The sequence below is a fragment of the Natrix helvetica genome, assembly GCF_964273705.1.
Source record: "Natrix helvetica genome assembly, chromosome: 10".
Classification (NCBI taxonomy): Eukaryota; Metazoa; Chordata; class Lepidosauria; order Squamata; family Natricidae; genus Natrix; species Natrix helvetica.
The window spans coordinates 20,329,581-20,348,873 of record NC_138561.1 but is presented as its reverse complement, the minus strand read 5'-3'; the positions used below and the strand labels follow the sequence as shown (position 1 = coordinate 20,348,873).

The following is a 19,293-nucleotide window of genomic DNA, read 5'->3' as shown; positions in this document are numbered from 1 at the left end:
GGTTCCAGATCCCGGTGCAACGGGTACAGTGCAACGGGGTTTGGCATCCACCACATGAATGCGCACATCATGCGCGCACATGGGTCCTCACCTCCTGTGATGCTCCACGATGCCTCTGCGATGCTCCAGCTGCTCGGAGGACTGCGCAGGCGCCAGACACTCCATGCGCTTGCTCAGAAGCGCAGAAGAGCTCAAATACTGGTAAGGAGCTCGGGCAGGTGGGTGGGCACTCCAGAGCACCGTACAGGTATGGCACCCGGTGCTTCCGGCAGGCACCGGTACGCCCATACCAGGGTGTACTGGTTGTAACCCACCACTGGTGCACATGCACAGTTCATTGTAAATTGTTCTTCGTGCATGCGCAGAATAATTTACAGTGACCAGCACATGTGCGGTCACTAGAAAACAACAGCCCCTGGACTTTGAGTTTGACACCCCTGATCTAAGGCAACTGACAGTCAATGCTAAATTGATGCTAGATAAGAGTAAACTGAATTCAAGAGGGACTGGACTTAGACCATTTGTGGGAATGTAATGACTCCAAGCTGATTACTTGCTTGACTCCACCCTCAGGCTCTGTCTCTCTTTCTTCCACATTGACCCAAACAAATGCCCATCTATTCAATGATCACAAGGGACATTTGTGCCATGTTATCAATGAAGAAATCACTCTCTTAGAAGCTACTTGTGGTTCTTGGACCAGAATCATGGTCCTGTTCAGGAGTGGGTACTGCCACATGGAAACTGATGGTGCTCCCTATTTAGAAGGTCTTTGAGCTTTTCCATTCACTTATATTAATGGTGTTTTGCTCCAGATCTGCCTGCCAATGAAACTTATAAGAGAGGAAAGAATAGTCCTGCCAATATTCCTGGGCTACAGTTACTTTTTGAAAGAGTTGGGCTCATCTTTTCTGTTAGTAGAGTTTAAGTAGAACTACACGACACATTTATCATTTTCACTTCTGCAGAGAATTACATTTCCATTTCATGTACCTGACAATTCAGGAAAGAGTTATGCCTTTCCACAAAGAATCTGCTACTCTTGCCTCTGAATATAGAGAAGCTGCTTCTGCAGGATGTGTGGAATGTCAGCCTCAGGAGTGACAAAGCCAAGAATTACACGAGGCTGATCAAAAACCAGCTCTACCTAAGCAACTGGAGTTGTCAGATGAAAATTGTGTAAAGTCTCCCATATCTGGCAAGGAGAGAGGAGATCAGAACAAAAATGTTCTAAAGGCATTGGAGTGATCTCCAGGTCTTGCATGACATTGTTGTGGATCATGCTCAGGAAATTATGTGCTGTCAAACAACCATGACCTACCTCTTGGAACTTTGGACTGATTTTGGACTATTTTTCCTGCATGCTCCTCTGTTAAAACAAACCATATAGGCAAGCGTCTGTCAGAAATGCTGTTTTCCTTTGCATGCACTGACTGTTATTTCTCTGACCTTGAATAAACTATGAACTACCGTAGAAACAGGAAAATCTCCAGGGATTGCAACTCCCAGTTTTTCCTGGAAAAAGAAAACAGAGCAATCAAGTTGTGTGTTCTCTTTGTGCTGAACTTTGTGACTGTAGTTTGCTCGATGGGACTCCAACCAACCTGCTGTGTGCAGAATTGTATGATGGACCACACAGAAAGAATGTTCAGCAATGATAGCATGCATTTGCATTTATTTTCTGGCTCATCTAACATGGTGCATTTTTTTTTTTTGTAACGTGGTTTGCAAAGCTGGAAGGAAGGAAAAGCCAAATGGCCATGCCAAAAGAAATAAATCCATGTAGAAATTGAAAATATATTATAATGGCTCCAAAGAGTATATTGCTTTGATTTAGAATGAGAAGGAGCTGTTGCTGTGTAGTAGTTACCGTCAAATGAAAGCAGCAGACTACAAAGTCAGAATTGGGAATAAGAAATGCCAAACACCTGTAATTTCCTATTCTCTAGTTAAATAAAAGTTAGGTAGCCATTCAACTCATGATGTATGGATTACTGTAGAACACAGAACATAGAATAATAGAGTTATAAGGGACCTTGGAAGTCTTCTAGTCCAGCCCCCCTACTCGAGCAGGAGATCCTATACTATTTCAGACAAGTGATGTCCAGTCTCTTCTTTAAAACCTCCAGTGATGAAGGACCTACAACTTATGAAGGCAAACTATTCCATTGGTTAATTGCTCTCACCATTAGGAAATTTCTCCTTAGTTCTAGGTTGCTTCTCTCCTTGTCATGGCTTTTTAGGAATTAATCTAGTGGCTGAAGTTCTACAGACTTATTTCTAAAGCAGTCCTTGTCACATTTAATATTATGTCTTTCCTATCTCAACTTTGTCCAGCATGTTACAATAGACCAGTATATTGGCAGACCAGGGTATCAGGGTTACCAGGTAACATAGCTCATTAATGCAATAAAAAAGACTGGAAGGAGAGAGAGGAGAGTGGAGAGAGAAGAGAGAGGAGAGAGAAGAGAGAGAAGAGAGAGAGAGAGAGAGAGAGAGAGAGAGAGAGAGAGAGAGAGAGAGAGAGAGAGAGAGAGAGAGAGAGAGAGAGAGAGAAGATTTATACATATGATCAACCAATCAATAAAATAAACACAAACCAGGATTACTCACCTCGTATGTAGCAATGGCTTCTCTATCAAGTGGTTGTGTTACGAAGACTTCTCCTGTGCCCTCAATGATTTTGAAAACTCCCTTTGGCTCCTGTTCTACTCCTTTCCCCAAAATTCGGAACTTTGAACCCTCCGGCCGGTCGGTGTCTACCATCTGTGAAAATTAATGACAACATCATTATAATTGCAAGCCAAGCACAAGAATCACAATCATGGGACTCCAGGGATGGTGTGATGGCCACAATGACAAGGACCCGTATTAAATCCCCCTCATTAGCATTGTTGTAACTTTGGTCACTTGGTGCTTCTTCAATTGCCAGTACAGATAGTCCTTGATATACAACCACAGCTGAGCTCAAAATTCCCATCGTTAAGAGAGTTTTAGCCCCTGTTTTACAACATTTCTTGCCACAGTTGTTAAGCGAATCACTGCAGTTGTTAAGATAGTAACATGGCTGTTAATGAATCTGGTTTCCCCTTTGACCAGTTTGTCGGAGGTTTGCAAAAGGTGATATTATGACCCCAGGATGCTGTAACCATCATAAATATGCGTTCTGACCTAGTCTTCCCCAAAAAGCACGAAGCAGATTCCTGGTCCTGACAAAACTCCTTTTGTTAAACAAATGTGAATTCCTCCAATTCACATTCAGCAAAGGCCTGGTAAACAGTCTTTCAAAGGAGTATTTATGAGCACAGACCTTATCTAGCTTGGAAAGCTGCCATGTCAATATTTTCCAAATGAGATGCTGTGCAAGGAAAGACTTGGCACAGAGTCTCTGAGACTCACGGACAGATTTTCATACTCCTGAAATGAACGTGTGAACGAATGAATTGTTTCCTGCAAAAGCCCCCTCCCCTTTCACTCCTCTTTTATTTCCTATGGAAGGGGCCATTCATCACCCATCTGTGGCTTTACTCTCAAGTCGGCCCTGATTTCTTAGCTGTTCTTTTCTTCTGAAAACTTTGCACATACTGGGAACAAGGTCCAGGTGGCCGCTGGCGGCCTACAACATTATGAATCAGTTGCCAAGTGTTCAAATTTTGATCATGTGACCTTGGGGATGCTGCAATAGTGGTAAGTATGAAAATGGTCATAAGTCACTTTTTTTCAATGCTGTTGCAACTTCGAACAGTCACTAAATGAATGATTGTAAGTCAAGGACTCCCTTTAACTTCTTAATGTCTCCACAAATATCAGCACAAATATCCTTTAGAAAGCTCGCAGCTGTGAAACGAAAGTCATTCATTTTTAAAAGTACAATAGTTCTGTTAAACGAAGCAGGGTTGCAGATTATTGAAACGTAGCATCTTTTTTTAAAAAAAATCACTCGTCGTTTGAGGATATAATTATAAAAATTACTTCCTACCTTTCTCCCAGGAACTTAGCAACCTGCCTGGTTTCCCTCCCTCCTCTCTTTCATCCTTACAACTACCCTGTTAAGTATAAATAGAAATTCAGTACTAACATGATTTCAGAGTAGTTATCTGCAAAAGAAGGAATTACATCACGAAAGAGCCGAGAAGCAATATATTAAGCGGTTTAACACAGTTTCCCAAGGATTAAACAGAGACTAAGGTGCGTTATCAGACAGAAAATGTTAAGCAATTAATCTATATAATGTCTGCGTCTCATTATACATATAAGTCATTTTTCCCCCTACATTTTATTTACCTGTCACAAGCTAGACTGCCTTTCAGGGATCCAATTCAAAGGCAATTTGGCAGAATTTCTGAACTGAAGAGAGTTTTCCAGACTGAATCAGGAAGTCGAACCGAACGGTCAAATCAAATTAGATGCCTATAAACCAATTCAAGTACTTTGGATTATATGCAAGACCCCTTTCCCCCCTGCTTTCAAATTCATTCAGAAGTCTGAAGTGAATCAGGCCATTTTGAGGAATGATATTATGGATCGGTTCAAAGTCTCAGATTGAATCGAAGTTCCGAATTGAATGAATTCAAATTCTCAGATTGAATCGATTTGCATACTCTTGATAATTTCTCCCATGCATTCCAAAGACACTTATACTTTGATAAATATCTGTTTGACTGGATGGATCTGCCTGCAAGAGGGCCATAATGGCTCAGTGATTTAAGATGCTGGGGTTATTGACTAGAAAGCCCAGGTTCGACACCCAGCACCACACAATGGGGTGAGCTCCCATTCCTATCTCAGCTCCTACCCACCTAGCTGTTCAAAAGCATGCAAATGACAGTAGATAAATACCGTATTTTTCACACTATAAGACGGATGGATGCTGGGAGGCAGAGGCATATTTCCCCCCCCTTGTTTTCCTCCTCTAAAGCTAATGTGCGTCTTATGGTCCAATGCGTCTTATAGTGCAAAAAATATGATAGGTACCACTTCCGTGGGAAGGTAACAGTTTCCCTGGGTCTTATGGTGCACCATATGTTCTGTGCACCTTGAGTTGGACGTGGTTAGGCAGAGGAAACCTTTACCTTTATCTGTCTACAATAACCTAGCAGCTACAGCTAGGATACTGATAACATCCCTCTACCTTTTAGTTGCTAGCCAAATTCTACTTCTCATTTTGGTTTGGACCCATTGGGAACCACAATCTATGAATCCTCTTTAGATCCAGTGCAGTGGTGGGATTCAAACTTTTTTACTACCGGTTCTGTGGGTGGCGTGGCTTGGTGGGTGTGGCAGGGGAAGGATACTGTAAAATCTCCATTCACTCCTGAACAGCTGGGACTCGGGAGGCAGAGAATAGATGGGGGGGTGGGGCCAGTCAGAGTTAGTATTTGCTGGTTCTCCGAACTACTCAAAATTTCCATTGCTGGTTCTCCAGAACTAGTCAGAACTTGCTGAATATCACCTCTGATCCAGTGACTGAAACTCTGTGTAACTTGGTCAACCTATATTGGGCAATTCTTCGAGACAAAAGGCTCAGATGAGATTCATAGAACAAGCACTACAACAAAACCACACACACAAACCATGTTTCCAAGAAAGCAGATTTTACTGATAGCCCTTTTCAAAACCCAGCAAATATCTATCTCCTCATTTGCTCTCTTTTCCTGCTAGAGCAATTTTGCTCCTTGCCAATTCTCCCCCCCCCCCCCCAATCTCTTCAACACCTGCAAAACAAATTAACCATCCTTCTCGATTGAGGTTTGGAGCGAAACCTGCATGACAAATTAACTTGCCCGCGAACGTGCTTCTCATCCTAAGCAAAGAGTCAAGAGTTCACTCTGCCCACCCAAGCCAGAGTTAGTGAGTTCGCACCTACCGCTGGAAGCCCTGAACAACAGTGTTGATCGTTATGGAGAAGGAAGAACCCAGGGAAAAGGAGAGGCTCAGTTTAATTAGCCACAAGAGGGAGCTACGGGCTGGCAGAAATGAGATAAATGTAGATGCTTTCTAATTAGAATGCGGAGGTTATGGCGATAGCAGTTCAAAGGACCTGTGCTACTTCTCTGCTTGAATTAAACATGTACTGCTGCAAAAAAAGGGATAGGGTTTTTTGCAGAAATTAGACTTAATATCTGGGCTGGAAAATGGCAATGAGCAATGGACAACCTCAGAAGCATTTTTTTAAACCCTTCTTATTACTGTACATGGAAGGTCGCCCTTAAGACCAGGGGAGGACTTTGGTTGGGCCTAGAGTCATCAAGATTAAGACCAACATCATATACATGTTTGCTAACCTTCTATGGACTTTGCTTCAAGATGTAAACCTTGACCTTGCTTCTAAGTAGGGACATCACTCTGCCAGCAAAAGTGTGTCTAGTCAAGATTACAGTTTTCCCAGTTGCAGTGGATGGCTGTGAAAGTTGGACCCTAGGAAAGGTTGAGCACCAAAGAATGGAGGCTTTTGAACTATGGTGCTGGAGAAGACTCCTGTGAGTCCCTTGGACTGCAACACGATCAAACTGGTCAGTCCTAGCAGAGATCAACCCTGACTGCTCTTTAGAAGGCCAGATCCTGAAGAGGAAACTCAAATACTTTGGCTACCTAATGAGAAGGAAGGACTACCTGGAGAAGAGCCTAATGCTGGGAACAATGGAGGGCAAAAGAAAAAAAGGGACAACAGAGAATGAGATGGCTGGATGGCGTCACCGGAGCAGTTGGCATGAGCTTAAATGGACTCCAGAGGATAATAGAGGACAGGAAGGCCTGCAGGAATGTTGTCTATGGGGTCATGATGGGTCAGACATGACTTCGTAACTAACAACAATAAGGCATGTTGGCTGGATGAGAAGTAGAGAGTGTTTGTTAAAGAGAGTTCCAACCTAGAACTAAGGAGAAACTTTCTGCTAGTAAGAAGAATCAATCAGTGAACAGGTTGCTTTCCAGAATTGTGGGTGCTTCATCACTAGATGTTTCCAAAAATAGAGTGGATAAACTATTTGACCAGGATGGTATAAGATTGAGCAAGTGGTTGGACTAGAAGACCTTCAGGGTCCCTTCCATCCCTATGATTCTATCATCCATCTTCTAAAAATTGCACCAGTGGTTCCAAGGACTTATATTTCCTCTGCTAAGTATGTCCAATTCTCTTTCTCCACTATTATGAGTATTCTGTTTATCTATTGGAATATTGTTCATTAGTTCCTTGGTCTGTGCAAGTAGATCACATTTTAATAGATGCTTTTAATTGCTGTTCACTAATGTTTTTCTTTAATTTCTTTCTTCATCTCCTTGGGATCTTTTTACAAGGAAGGGAAATACATGAATAAAACTATGGTTGCTATCACTATTCCTCCTTATTATTCAATAAAAGATTAACATTGTCAGAAGAAATCAAATTAAGTTGGCCAACGTCACATCCTTAACTAATTAGGCTCCCTTTAAATAATTAAAAGGCACCCCCCAATTAATCAATTCATTGTTTTTCAATGTATTTCAATGTACGTCAGTCCAAAATTGATGAAGATGGAATTACCATCTTAGAAGAAATCCTGCGGTACTGCTCTCTTTCCGTTCATTACAAGAGAATCACACCATGATGACTAATTCAGTTGGGATCCTGGCTTCTTTCTGAAGCCACAGCAAGAATCACAATTACTGCTTGAACAGCAAGTGGAGGTTGTATCCTGGCGGTGACTTGGCCAGCCTTTGAGTTATGACCAATCTAGATGAAGGCATTAGTAAGCAATGACTTGGCTGCATTACTATACTGTGCTCAATGTGGGGCTTCCTTGGGTGATGACCTGGAAGCTGAAACTGGTCCATAATATGGCACCCAGTTTAATGATGAGTTAACACCCCTTGAGAAGTTGATTCACTGAATAATAAGCCCTACAAAAGGTAAGCCATTCTTGTTGAAATCAAACAATACCTTCCTGGACTCAAATCTAGGGAGAACCTCCCAAGAACACCTCTGAAGAATCTTCTCCTTACTTGACTTGAAGTTAGTAGGACATGGATGAGATAATAGGGCTCCTCTATGGTAGACTCTACACTCTTTAAACCTCTACCTCCATATTGTAAAATGTACTCTTCTGTAGGTCTCAACCTTCTCTTTCTTTCTCTCTCTCAATTTTTGTTATTAATATCCCACCATTCTATTTAGAGACAGTCACTATAGACTTCATGTACACCAATCTAAGATTTTCAGATGGGAAGGGAGAGCTTCATCCCATCTCTTTTCCTATCTTCAGATGTCAAGGAGCAAACTGCTGGGGACATTGAAGCTGAACATGCATTTCCTTCCTTGTTCTCACAAGACGTCTTCTTGTTTGGACAAGGCCAATATTCATAGAAGCTTAGGCTATCTTCCTGTTTAATTAACATCTATTCTTAGTAGATCAAAGACGCTGGATTACTAAGAAAAAAACACACACGGAAAGTTTTCATTGACATGTTTCTTACTGCTTGCTTCCAACCAACTCTAAATATTTTTCTTATGTGTTCGTGGGTTTAATAAGGAAATAAATGTTTCCTTTTATGTTGACACATAGAACAGTCATACAAACAGAGTTAAGTAGGGAAAGTTTAACCCGGCAAAGAAAAGTGTAACTCTAGTTCTTCAACTTTTTTTTTCTTTTGTATATTTCCTTCCTCAAATTTAATTAGATTTTCCCTCCGCAGCTTATGTTCAATGTCATATCCCCAAGGGTCAATTTTAATTGGGAGATGTATATGACTGAAGAGACTGTTCTAATTTTATTCTTTTAAATGCAGAGTAATGAAGGGGGAAAAACCCTGAAATATCTGCTGGGCAAAGCAGTTCCTTAATTTTTCCCCCCGCCAAGACTTCCAACAGGTTCTTGAACTCTGTAACCCAGTAGATGTAGACCAGGTCATACTGGTGCCTCAGGCAGGGAATCCAAATGAAGCCACTGCAGGGACAATAAACAAAATAATTGACAACTTGATGCCTGTTATTAGTTTCTATAATCCATCTCAACCTGTCCAATGGCAGAGGAAGACTGCAGATTACCATAAAGAATAGATAGTTGAGGGAAAACTTTAGCAGTGGCTCAAAATCTAATTGAATTCTCTGCATAATCATGTTATGACAGCTCCACCACTGTGGTGTTATCTCAAACTTCTTCTTTTACTTCCACGTTCACCTGATTTGCATACCTACCATAGAAAAACACACTGGGGCATAGCAATAGCTGTTAGACTTATATACCACTTCACAGTGCTTTACAACTATCTCTAAGCGGTTTACAGAGTCAGCCTATTGTCCTCCAAAATCTGGGTCCTCATTTTACCCATCTCGTAAGAATGGAAGGCTGAGTCAAGTTTGAGTCGGTTGGGATTGAACTCCTGGCAGTAGGCAGAACTAACTTGCAATATGGTATTCTAATCACTGCACCAGGAAGGAAGGAAGGACTAGCAATTGCACTTAGACTTATATACCACTTTACAGTGTTTTACAGCCCTCTCTAAGCGGTTTACAGAGTCAGCCTATTGCCCTCAACAATCTGGGTCACCATTTTACCCACCTCAGAAGGATGGAAGGCCACGTCAATCTTGAGTCCAATTAGGGATGAACTCCAAGCTATGGGCAGAGTTAGCCTGCAATGCTGCATTCTAACCATTGTGTCATTTGGCACGTTAGTACATGCAATGATAGATTGTTGATGTTATTGTTTCTTCCAGTGCTGGAGCTATTAAAACCACAGTCCATGTTGTTTTGTTTTGTGCAGTTGTACAGAGAGACCTGGTTTTTACCTTATAGCTTCCATGGTAAAATTCTCAGAATACTCAAATGGATTTTACTTATTTCTTCCCTAAAAGGAATACATCCATTTCATGAAAGGGTGCACAGTTTTGTTTTATAGTTTGTAAAATTCAGCAGAGATAAATGAGCTAATGGCAGAATAGTGTGTTGTTCTATTGTCTATCTTATGTGCTTTGTTGTTTCCTATTGGATGGTCAGTCTAACTACGTATTTATCCATTTTTCCATCCTTTAGAAAAGATGTAGAATGATGCAAACTTCCTTCCTTCCTTCCTTCCTTCCTTCCTTCCTTCCTTCCTTCCTTCCTTCCTTCCTTCCTTCCTTCCTTCCTTCCTTCCCTCCTCCCTCCCTCCCTTCCCTTCCCTCCCTCTCTTCCCTTCCCTTCCCTTCCCTTCCCTTCCCTTCCCTTCCCTTCCCTCCCTCCCTCCCTCCCTCCCTCCCTCCCTCCCTAAACTCTTGGTGCCTGGAGGTATCACAAGGCCAAGACCGAGAGAAAATCTTTGAAATAGGATAATCCAACAGGAACATGAATTTAAGGATGTAAACATGCATTACTCCACTTTAACATTCCCAACTGTACGCCAAATTTTTTGCAGCACCCCAAACGTAGAGATGACAAGTTGCTTTCGCTGCAGTTGACTGACACACTTATAGCTCTGGAAATTCCCATTCATCTATTTCCAAGCACGACAAACGTTATAAAAAGAGGATCACACTCCCCACCTGACCCCAAGTCCTTCAGATGATCCACGAATGATTAAAACCTTAATCCTCAACACTATGGATCATCATAATTTCCCTAATGGTTGTACTCATTCCCAACCTTCTTTTTACAAAGGGGAAACCATCTATGAGCTCAGTGGTTAAAGTGCAGTACTGCAGGCTACTTCTGCTGCCTACTGGCTGCCTGAAAATTGGCAGTTCAAATCCCACCAGGCTCCAGGTTGACTCCACACAGGAAATCCACACAAAACAATGTTATTTCAATAGGATGCATCCAAGTATTATTTGTCTGAAATGGTCCCTTTCAGCTTTGTTATTCTATTCTATTCCATTCCATTCCATTAGAAAATGAATACCAAGAGTTGAGGTGGCGCAGTGGTTAGAGTGCAGTACTGCAGGCTACTTCTGCTGCCTGCCGGCTGCCTGCAATTCGGCTGTTCAAATCTCACCAGCTCAAGGTTGACTCAGCCTTCCATCCTTCCAAAGTGGGTAAAATGAGGACCCAGATTGTTGGGGGCAAGAGGTTGACTCTGTAAACTGCTTAGAGAAGGCTGTAAAGCACTGTGAAGCGGTATATAAGTCTAAGGGCTGTTGCTATTGCTATCCAGAGTAAATCTCTTGCAGCTGAAAGAACAGGTGGGGACTGTTATCTACCATTCCTCCAATGCCCTCCTTGTAGTGAATTATCTTGACTTTTACATGCTAAAGACAATCCCTTAGCATTTGTCTATGCAGCATACAGTCCACAGATCTAATTACAGATTTTCTTCAGTCATTAGTTCCATTAGGAATCAAATCCATGGCTCCAACTCACAAGGTCAAGGAGGAAGAGTTCTTAGCTAATTGTTTCTCTCCATAGTAGTAATTTATCTAGAGGTTACAAATTGGGGATGGAGACATTGCAATCAAGAATGCCCAACTATTCCTCTGGAGCAGTTAACACCTCAAACATTTAAGTAGGTCATTCTTTTAACACTTCACATTATTTGTTAATCATCTGTTTGTGCCTACAGGAAGTAAAAGTAACAGAGTTGGAAGGGAACTTGGAGGTCTTCTAGTCCAACCCACTGCTTAGGCAGGAAACCCTACACCACTTCAGACAAATGGTTCTCCAATCTCTTCTTAAAAACTTCCAGTGTTGGAACATTCACAACTTCTGGAGGCAAGTTGTTCCACTGCTTAATTGTTCTCGCTGTCAGGAAATTTCTCCTTATTTCTAGGTTGCTTCTCTCCTTGATTAGTTTCCATCTGTTATTTTTTGTCCTAGCTTCAACTGCTTTGGAGAATCGTTGACACCCCCCTTTCCTGTGATGGCCCTTCAAATATTGGAAGATGCTATCGTTTCACCCCTAGTCCTTTTCTTGGTTAGACTAGACATACCCAATGTCTAGTCTAACCAAGCACCATTCTTCACAAGTCCTCGACTTATGACTACAATTGGGACCGGACCTGGAATACTGCCTCCAGCTTTGGTCACTACATTACAAAAAAGATGTTGAGATTTTGGAAAAAGTGCAACTAAGATTTTTAAAGGCCTTTGGTTTGGCTAATCTGGGACATGATAGCAAAATTTCCAGTATTTGAGAGGCTGCCCCAAAGAAGAGGGAGTCAACCTATTCTCCAAAGCACCAGAGGGCAGGGCAAGAAGCAATGGTTGGAAACTAATCAAGGAGAGAAGCAACCTGGAATTAAGGAGAAACTTCCTAACAGTTAGAACAATTAACCAGTGGAACAGAAGTTGCCTTCAGAAGTTGTGAATGCTTCATTATTGGAGGTTTTTAAGAAGAGATTAGACAGTCACTTGTCTGAAATGGTATAGGATCTCTTGCTTGAGGAGGAGGCTGGACTAGAAGACCTCCAAGGTCCCGTCAAGCTCCATTCTGATTCTGACCAGAATTTCTGTTGTGGAGCAAGAAATGAAGTAAGTTGGGCTCTGAACAGTCACTAAATGAACTGTTGTAAGTCAAGGACTACTTCCTTCCTAAATCTCAAGAGTATAAGGGGTGGATGCATTGCACGATCAGATTATCTCACAATCTCAATAAAATCTCAATAAAAGTAATTGAAGGGTTCCTGCAGAGTTGATTTCCTCAATGAGGTTGACATGAAGCTTGTAAGTCTCAGATTTCACTCCAGTGCCAACATTTAATGAGAACACGCTGTTTGGGAAAAGACCCAGCACGGTGGCAAATTTATAATAGTCATTTTGTATCTGCTTTAAATTATCCAATTTTTCTACCTCTTTCAACCATATTCCTCCTCGTTTTCAGAAACGTCGTTGGATATAAATAAATGTTGCTTTTTGCTGCTCAAAAACCACTATTTAATGCATGTGGCAGAAACACGCTAAATAAACATTTGCCGGCTAAAAACATTAAATCAATAAATTCGTTTGCATAGAATTTAGTGAATATTAAAAGGCACTTTCCACAGATACTCTTTGGAAAATAATAGTTGCCTGATTTTAATGCCGTTACTTAGAGTCACTAATAGGAATTTCCTTACATACACACACATACACACACACACACACACACACACACACATTTGATTATGCAAAATTGGGGCTATATATTATATCTGTCAAGCTTTGAAATCGTCACAAAAGTTCCTATAATAAGAAACCAATTTGCACTAATACTGTCATTTGGCAATCATGATATCAAATGTTTCCTTTGCTTAATAACAAGATAGATTTAGATGCAGCCAAGAGAAAATTGTTAAGTCTGAAAGTCTTCCATTTCCTGCTCTCCAACTTAACCGGCAATCCTAAGTGAAGTCATTTTGTGTGGTGCCGAGCTTAATTCTGAAATTGCTTTAGATAATCGTCTTAATTTCAGCCTTTGGAAAAAACGACAGAGGAAGAATAAGGAGGAAGGAAAGAATCAGAAAGAGAAAAAAGACAAAGATGTAAGACATTAGCATGGGAGAGACTGAGATTGGAACATATCTTATGGTTTCTATCTTACCAACCACCGACATACAATGTGCCGCCAGAAAATTATTTGTGCAGGAATATATAGCATTTTTTTTAAAAAAATCATGTCTTTATTACTTTTATAAGTAACTCAAGGCAGCGAATATACCTAATAGTACTTCTTCCTATTTTCCCCAGAACAATAATTGCCCCAAAGTCACCCAGCCAGACTTCATGACTTAGACAGGACTGGAACACATATTCTTCTGGTGATTGGCTCAAAGTCTCTCAGCTGGCATTTATGCTTAAAACAGGACTAGAACTCACTGCCTCCTTGTGCTTGGCCCAAAGTCACCTAGCCAGCTTTCATGACTAAGGTGGGACTGGAACTCACAATCTTCCAGTGATTGGCCCAAAGTCACTCAAGCTGGCATTTATGCCTAAGGAGGGATTAGAACCAATTGTCATCTCCGTTTCAAAGCTGAAGAGCCAGCGCTGTCCGAAGATGTCTCCGTGGTCATGTGGCCGGCATGGCTAAATGCCAAAGACGTACGGAATGCTCTTACCTTCCCACCAAAGGTGATTCCTATTTTTCTACTTGCATTTTTACATGCTTTCGAACTGCTAGCTCACTCCGTTAAGCGACGCTAGGGATTCAAACAGCTGAACTGCCGACCTTTCTGATCGACAAACTCAGTGTCTTAGCCACTGAGCCACCCATCTTACCGTGGGGTAATTGTGGGTAGCTTATAGTTTTAAAATGATAACAAACTATAACAAAACCTAAAACACATAAACGAAAGACCCTAAGGATCCAATTATGGAGTTTTGTTGTTCGGGGTGGTGGTTTTTTTGCAGAAATTACACAGCATTTGTAAAGATAAACCCCTTCTTAGCCAACTGGTTAAAATCCAGTGTGTGTAAGAATGTTTATTTTATGTCATGATTCTAAATCCATTTGCAGGTTGAAGTCTTCATTTCATCTTTGGCCTTTGGTGGCTGTTTTGGACAAATCACACGTTGCTTGCTTGTTTCTTTTTTCCACCTTCTATAATAAAAAATGATTGTGTGATATTGGTGTTTACAATCTGTAGCTAGCCTGTTAGAGTGTTTTCTTGGAAATTCCCGTCACTTGGGGGAAAATAGCCCTATTGATCTAAATGATTGACTTTTCCTCCAAGGTGTTCTGAATTACTGAAAGTCTCAGGAACCTGAATTGGAGGCCTTGCAGGTAATTTTTCACAGAAGGGAGGGATACTTCCTTAATATATTTTTTTCCTCTCAATTTACTTCAAGGATACAAGCTCAACATCCACAATAAATCTCAAGGTCATTAACTTCTGAGATGATGGGACAAATAAAATTTATTGATCTTTTTAACCTCAGAAAGCCCTTTGCGGTAATTTTTTTTGCGGGGGTGAGGGAAGAATTCTGAGGTTTACCTACAGCAATGATGCTCAAACTAGGCAACTTTAAGAGTTGTTGACTTTAACCCCCAAAATTCCCCAGCCTGCATGTCCAAATTCATGCAGAAGAACCAGTCGATAGGACTGGAGGATTTTCCAAGAAATTAGAAGCGTTTTAAAGATAAAGAATGCAAATTTTCTCCATCTCTGCACATACTTAACACTTTCATTATAACTTTCTCCTCTGTTGGTATATTATTATTCTTCCAATTTTGTGCATATGTTATTTTTGCTGCCGTTATGATATGTATAATTACATATTGTGGGGGTTATTGGTCATATTTCCTTGTAAATTGTGGACAAATTTACAAAAGAAATTAAAGAAAAGGAGGAAACAGAAAAGTATATGGTATGGAAGGAGTGGTATAAATGGTAGAGGACAGGTGTAAAGCTTGAGGAAAGACTAAACGAAGAAGACACAGGAGTTAGGAATTAGCAATGTATAGGTATAGATCAACAAACATGTATAAATGGAATGAAGGATTGTAAATTTAGGAATGTATATACAATAATAGTATCATATGTATAGACAAAGATAAACCGAAATAAGTGGGGAGAAGTACATTTACAATGGATGTATACCGAAGTGGAAATGTTGTAAAGAAGGAAATTGCAAACAATATTTTGTCTTTTTTTAAAAAAAACCATGTTTAATAAAAAAAAATATTTTTCAAAAAGAATGCAGCTGCCCCTCCCTCGTTTCTCTTTCTTTGAGGTGCAGTTGCTTTGTTGGCTGGCAGAATGAAATGTGACATGTTCTGACAGCCTCTTATGAAATACAGGAACAGCTAACACTTCATTATTTGTAGCGAGACATGACAACCATAAATATAAAGTTTAAAGGACCATAAAGGCTGTTTAAAAAGCAATTGTAAATCAAGGAAGGAAGGAAAAACAGAGGCAGGCAGGGAGGAAAAAAGAATGGAAGAAGGAAGGAACAACAGAAGGAGGGAGGAAGAATGGAAGGAGGGGGAAAGGGAGGGTGGGAGGGAGGAGAAGCTGAAGGGAAAAGAAGAGAGATGGGAAGGAAGGGAGGGAGGAGAAGCTGAAGGGGAAAAGGGAGGGAAGGAAGGAAGAAAGGAAGGAGAAGCTGAAAGGGAAGAAGGGAGGAGGGGTGGAAATGGAGGAAGAAAGGAAGGGGAAAAGGGAGGGAGGAAGGAAGGGAAGAAAAGGAAGGAAGTGGAACAATAGATGGAAGGATGGAAGGAAGGGAGAGAAGGAGGCAGGGAGGAAGAAAGGAGAAACAGATGGGGAAAAGAAGGGAAGGAAGGAAAGAAGGGGAAAAGAACGGAGGGTGGGTGAAGGAAGAAGGTGGAACACAAGGTTCTGTAGTATCTTTGTTTAATTTACCTTTCACACCTACACTCTTGATTCAAAATTTAAGAAGAATGTCAGGTGACAAAACCATTTGCTGTTCTTTTAATACTGCTTCGCTCTCACCAACCAAGAAATATAGATCCTTCCTTTTTTCTGTCTCCCTCCTCCTTTTTACAAGTAAACTAGATGGTCATATGAATTCTGGGCAGTGAAGGGCACTCATATTTTCCTGTCATCTTCTAGACAAAGACCAAAGCCATTCCACAGAGACGAAACCTACAAGGGGTTTACTCTTGCTTCACGGGCCAAATTCAATGTCCTTTCTCTCCGCCTGGCCTTACAAATATCCAGAGGATAGCTCAGCTGAAAATCAAGGCATCTACCATTCCTTCTCAGGAAATGAGATATCTACTAATTCCAATCCTCGGAGGATAGTTTTACATGTACTTAACTCTGTGTTTTGATTCCTCCCCCCCTTTTTTTTTCTTTCATCAAAGATTATTTTCAACCACTTGGTTCATGTCTGATTTTAGCTTGGCAGGTTACAGGCCTAATTTAAATTGACCGCAAAACGGCCTCATCCCCCCCCCTGTGAAATATATATATTTTTCCCTTTATTTATTTTTTCTTTGATGGATAGCTCATCTTTGGTACTGACACATATGTTCATTAAAAGTCCAACAGCTTCGCGCTGGAACTGCCAAGAGACATTGATTTAAATCATCTTTGCAGTTTCTTAAGGCGTGGCAGCCTCTGTTTGATGCAAACGGCACAGATTAAAACAGGGGGCAAAAATAGCATTTCCAAAAGAGGAATCTGTTGATATCACGTGTCTTTCAGCTAGGCTAACTGAAAAACTCGTCATGAGTTCCGCAAAGGAGCATCCTTGTGGACTGATGGACAATTTGACAACAGGAGTCAAGCTATTTTTCGGTGGGTTTGACGGACACTCTGCCTCGCTGCAAAAGAATTGGAATTCGCTGCTCCTTTTTGTCCAGGGGGAAAGGTTGATAATATACGTCCCTTCTTATTTTTGAATTCAGGAATGCAGATTGGTTAAAGTATATTGTCAGGGGACTTGTGATAGGGTTGAATGAACCCTATAGAGATGATAGGTACAATGTCTATACTTGGCCTCTGATGTTCTTTGAAGCATCTCTCTCCCTCCCTCCCTCCCTCCCTCTCCCTCTCCCCCTCTGTGTGTGTGTGTCTTTCTCTCTCACACACACAAGCACATCTTCCTTCTTTCCCTCCGCCCCTCCCATCCATCTATCCATCCATCCTTCCACTTCCTTCCACTTCCTTCCACCCTTCCCTTCCTCCCTCTCTCCCATCCATCTATCCATTCATCCTGCCCTTTCCTTCCCTCTCTCCCTCCCTCCTTTCTTTCTTTCTTTCTTTTTCTTTCTTTTTCTTTCTTTCTTCAGCCCATCTTAACCAACTCTGGGTGGTTGCGAGTCAAATAATCTGATTGTATTTCAATTTCTGGGGTGTTGACATAACTTACTTACTGGGGTACAACAAATTGCTTGAAATATGCCAGGAAATACAATCAAGAAGAACCATTAATGCTTCAATCTTAGGACGTATTGCATTTCAGGGTTAACTTTATTCCTCTTTAACATAGTTGATTTCTGTCTGTGTTTAGAAAAGAGATTATCCAGTAGTAAAGGGACCTATAGTGTCCCCCTCTATAGTGTTCATTTTTTAGAGATCAAAGGCTCATAAAGTTGTCAGGTGCTCTTGCGTTCTAATGGAACCAGAAGCTTGATAAAATCCTTTTCCCACTCAAGAAATGAGTGATGGTTAGTAAACTTTATAGATGGCACATTTATTCAGTCATATACACAGTGCCCCACTTCTGTATTAAAAAAAATCTACAGAAAATTGTGCATTTACAAACTAGTTGTAAAACATGTGTTTTTTAAACAAAAAACAAACCTGTAGTCTTAAACCTATTTCCAACCAAAACACGATTGGCTGTTTAACATTTTAATGTCATGTTTTTGTTGAGCCAAGAAGTATGTCGGAGTATTTGGGACTCACAATGGGTCAAGTTAATAAGGTCGCTGCCCAACAGAAACCCTTTTGCAAATAATCCTCTTTAAACACATCTGGACTTACTTCTGAATAAGCGAGCCTTGGACTGCAATGCAAGTTCTGGAATTTGTAATGACCGAATCCTAAGCAATCTGATGAGAAATTACTGAAGCTGAATTCCAGGCACTGAAAATGTAAAACCTCATTGGCCAATCCTTGAAATGAACATTAAAATAAGCTTTTTTTAAAAAAAAATCGACCTCAAGTAAGTAGTTGTCCCAAACACCCATCAATAATCAGAGTGACATCTCATTTCTCACCATGGCTGTAAAAGAAGCACAATTTGCTTGATTTGGCAAGTTCAAGAATGGCCTTTTATCTGCCCCTGATGTGCATCCTATCAGCATGTTTGTGGCCCTTTCCGCAGATGCATTGTTCACATTGGCTTCCCAGACAAACGTCCTTTGAGAGGGATGTAATGATGACTCTACATTGAATTGAAACTCAAGGATGTAAAATCAATTGGAATCGTGGTCAAAGAAAACTCATTCTTTTGTAAAACAAAGGAACCAGGATGTTATGTGCTCTTCGAATTTCTGCCTTTGAAAAATGGTTCGGCTTTTCTTTAATATTGATTGGATGAAGTAACTAAAGAGCTGAACAATAGTCACTCATTCTCTCCCTCCCCCTTCCTCCTCCCTCTCTCTTTCTCTTCCTCCCACTTTCTCTTGCTCTTCCTCCCCCATCTCTCTCCCCTCTTTCTCCCTCTCTCCCCCTCTCTTTCTCTCTTTCCCTCTCCCTCCCTCCCCCTCTCTCTTTCTCTCTCACTCTCTCCCCCTCTCTCTTTCTCTCATTCCCTCTCCCTCCCTCTCTCTCTCCCCTCTCTCTCTCCCCCTCTCACACACAAACTTTCTTTCCCTCCCTCACTTCTTCCCTCCTCCCCTTCCTCCTGCTTCAGAGAACAAGCTCATATTTGCAATTTATATTCTCTCTCTTCCCCCCACCCCATCTCTCTCATCTAACCATCTATCCATCCTTCCTTGTTAAATGCAGATG

General features: G+C 41.1%; 1 protein-coding gene across 2 annotated transcripts in view; it reads right to left on the bottom strand.

The window, feature by feature from the left end:
• CDH13 (cadherin 13) overlaps positions 1-19,293 on the bottom strand; it is a 405,453-nt gene that overhangs the window by 176,918 nt on the left and 209,242 nt on the right. For both annotated transcript variants that reach the window (XM_081963468.1, XM_081963469.1), the window contains one exon: positions 2,614-2,766. In XM_081963468.1, the coding sequence (XP_081819594.1) occupies positions 2,614-2,766 (153 nt within the window). The remainder of the gene's footprint in view (positions 1-2,613; positions 2,767-19,293) is intronic.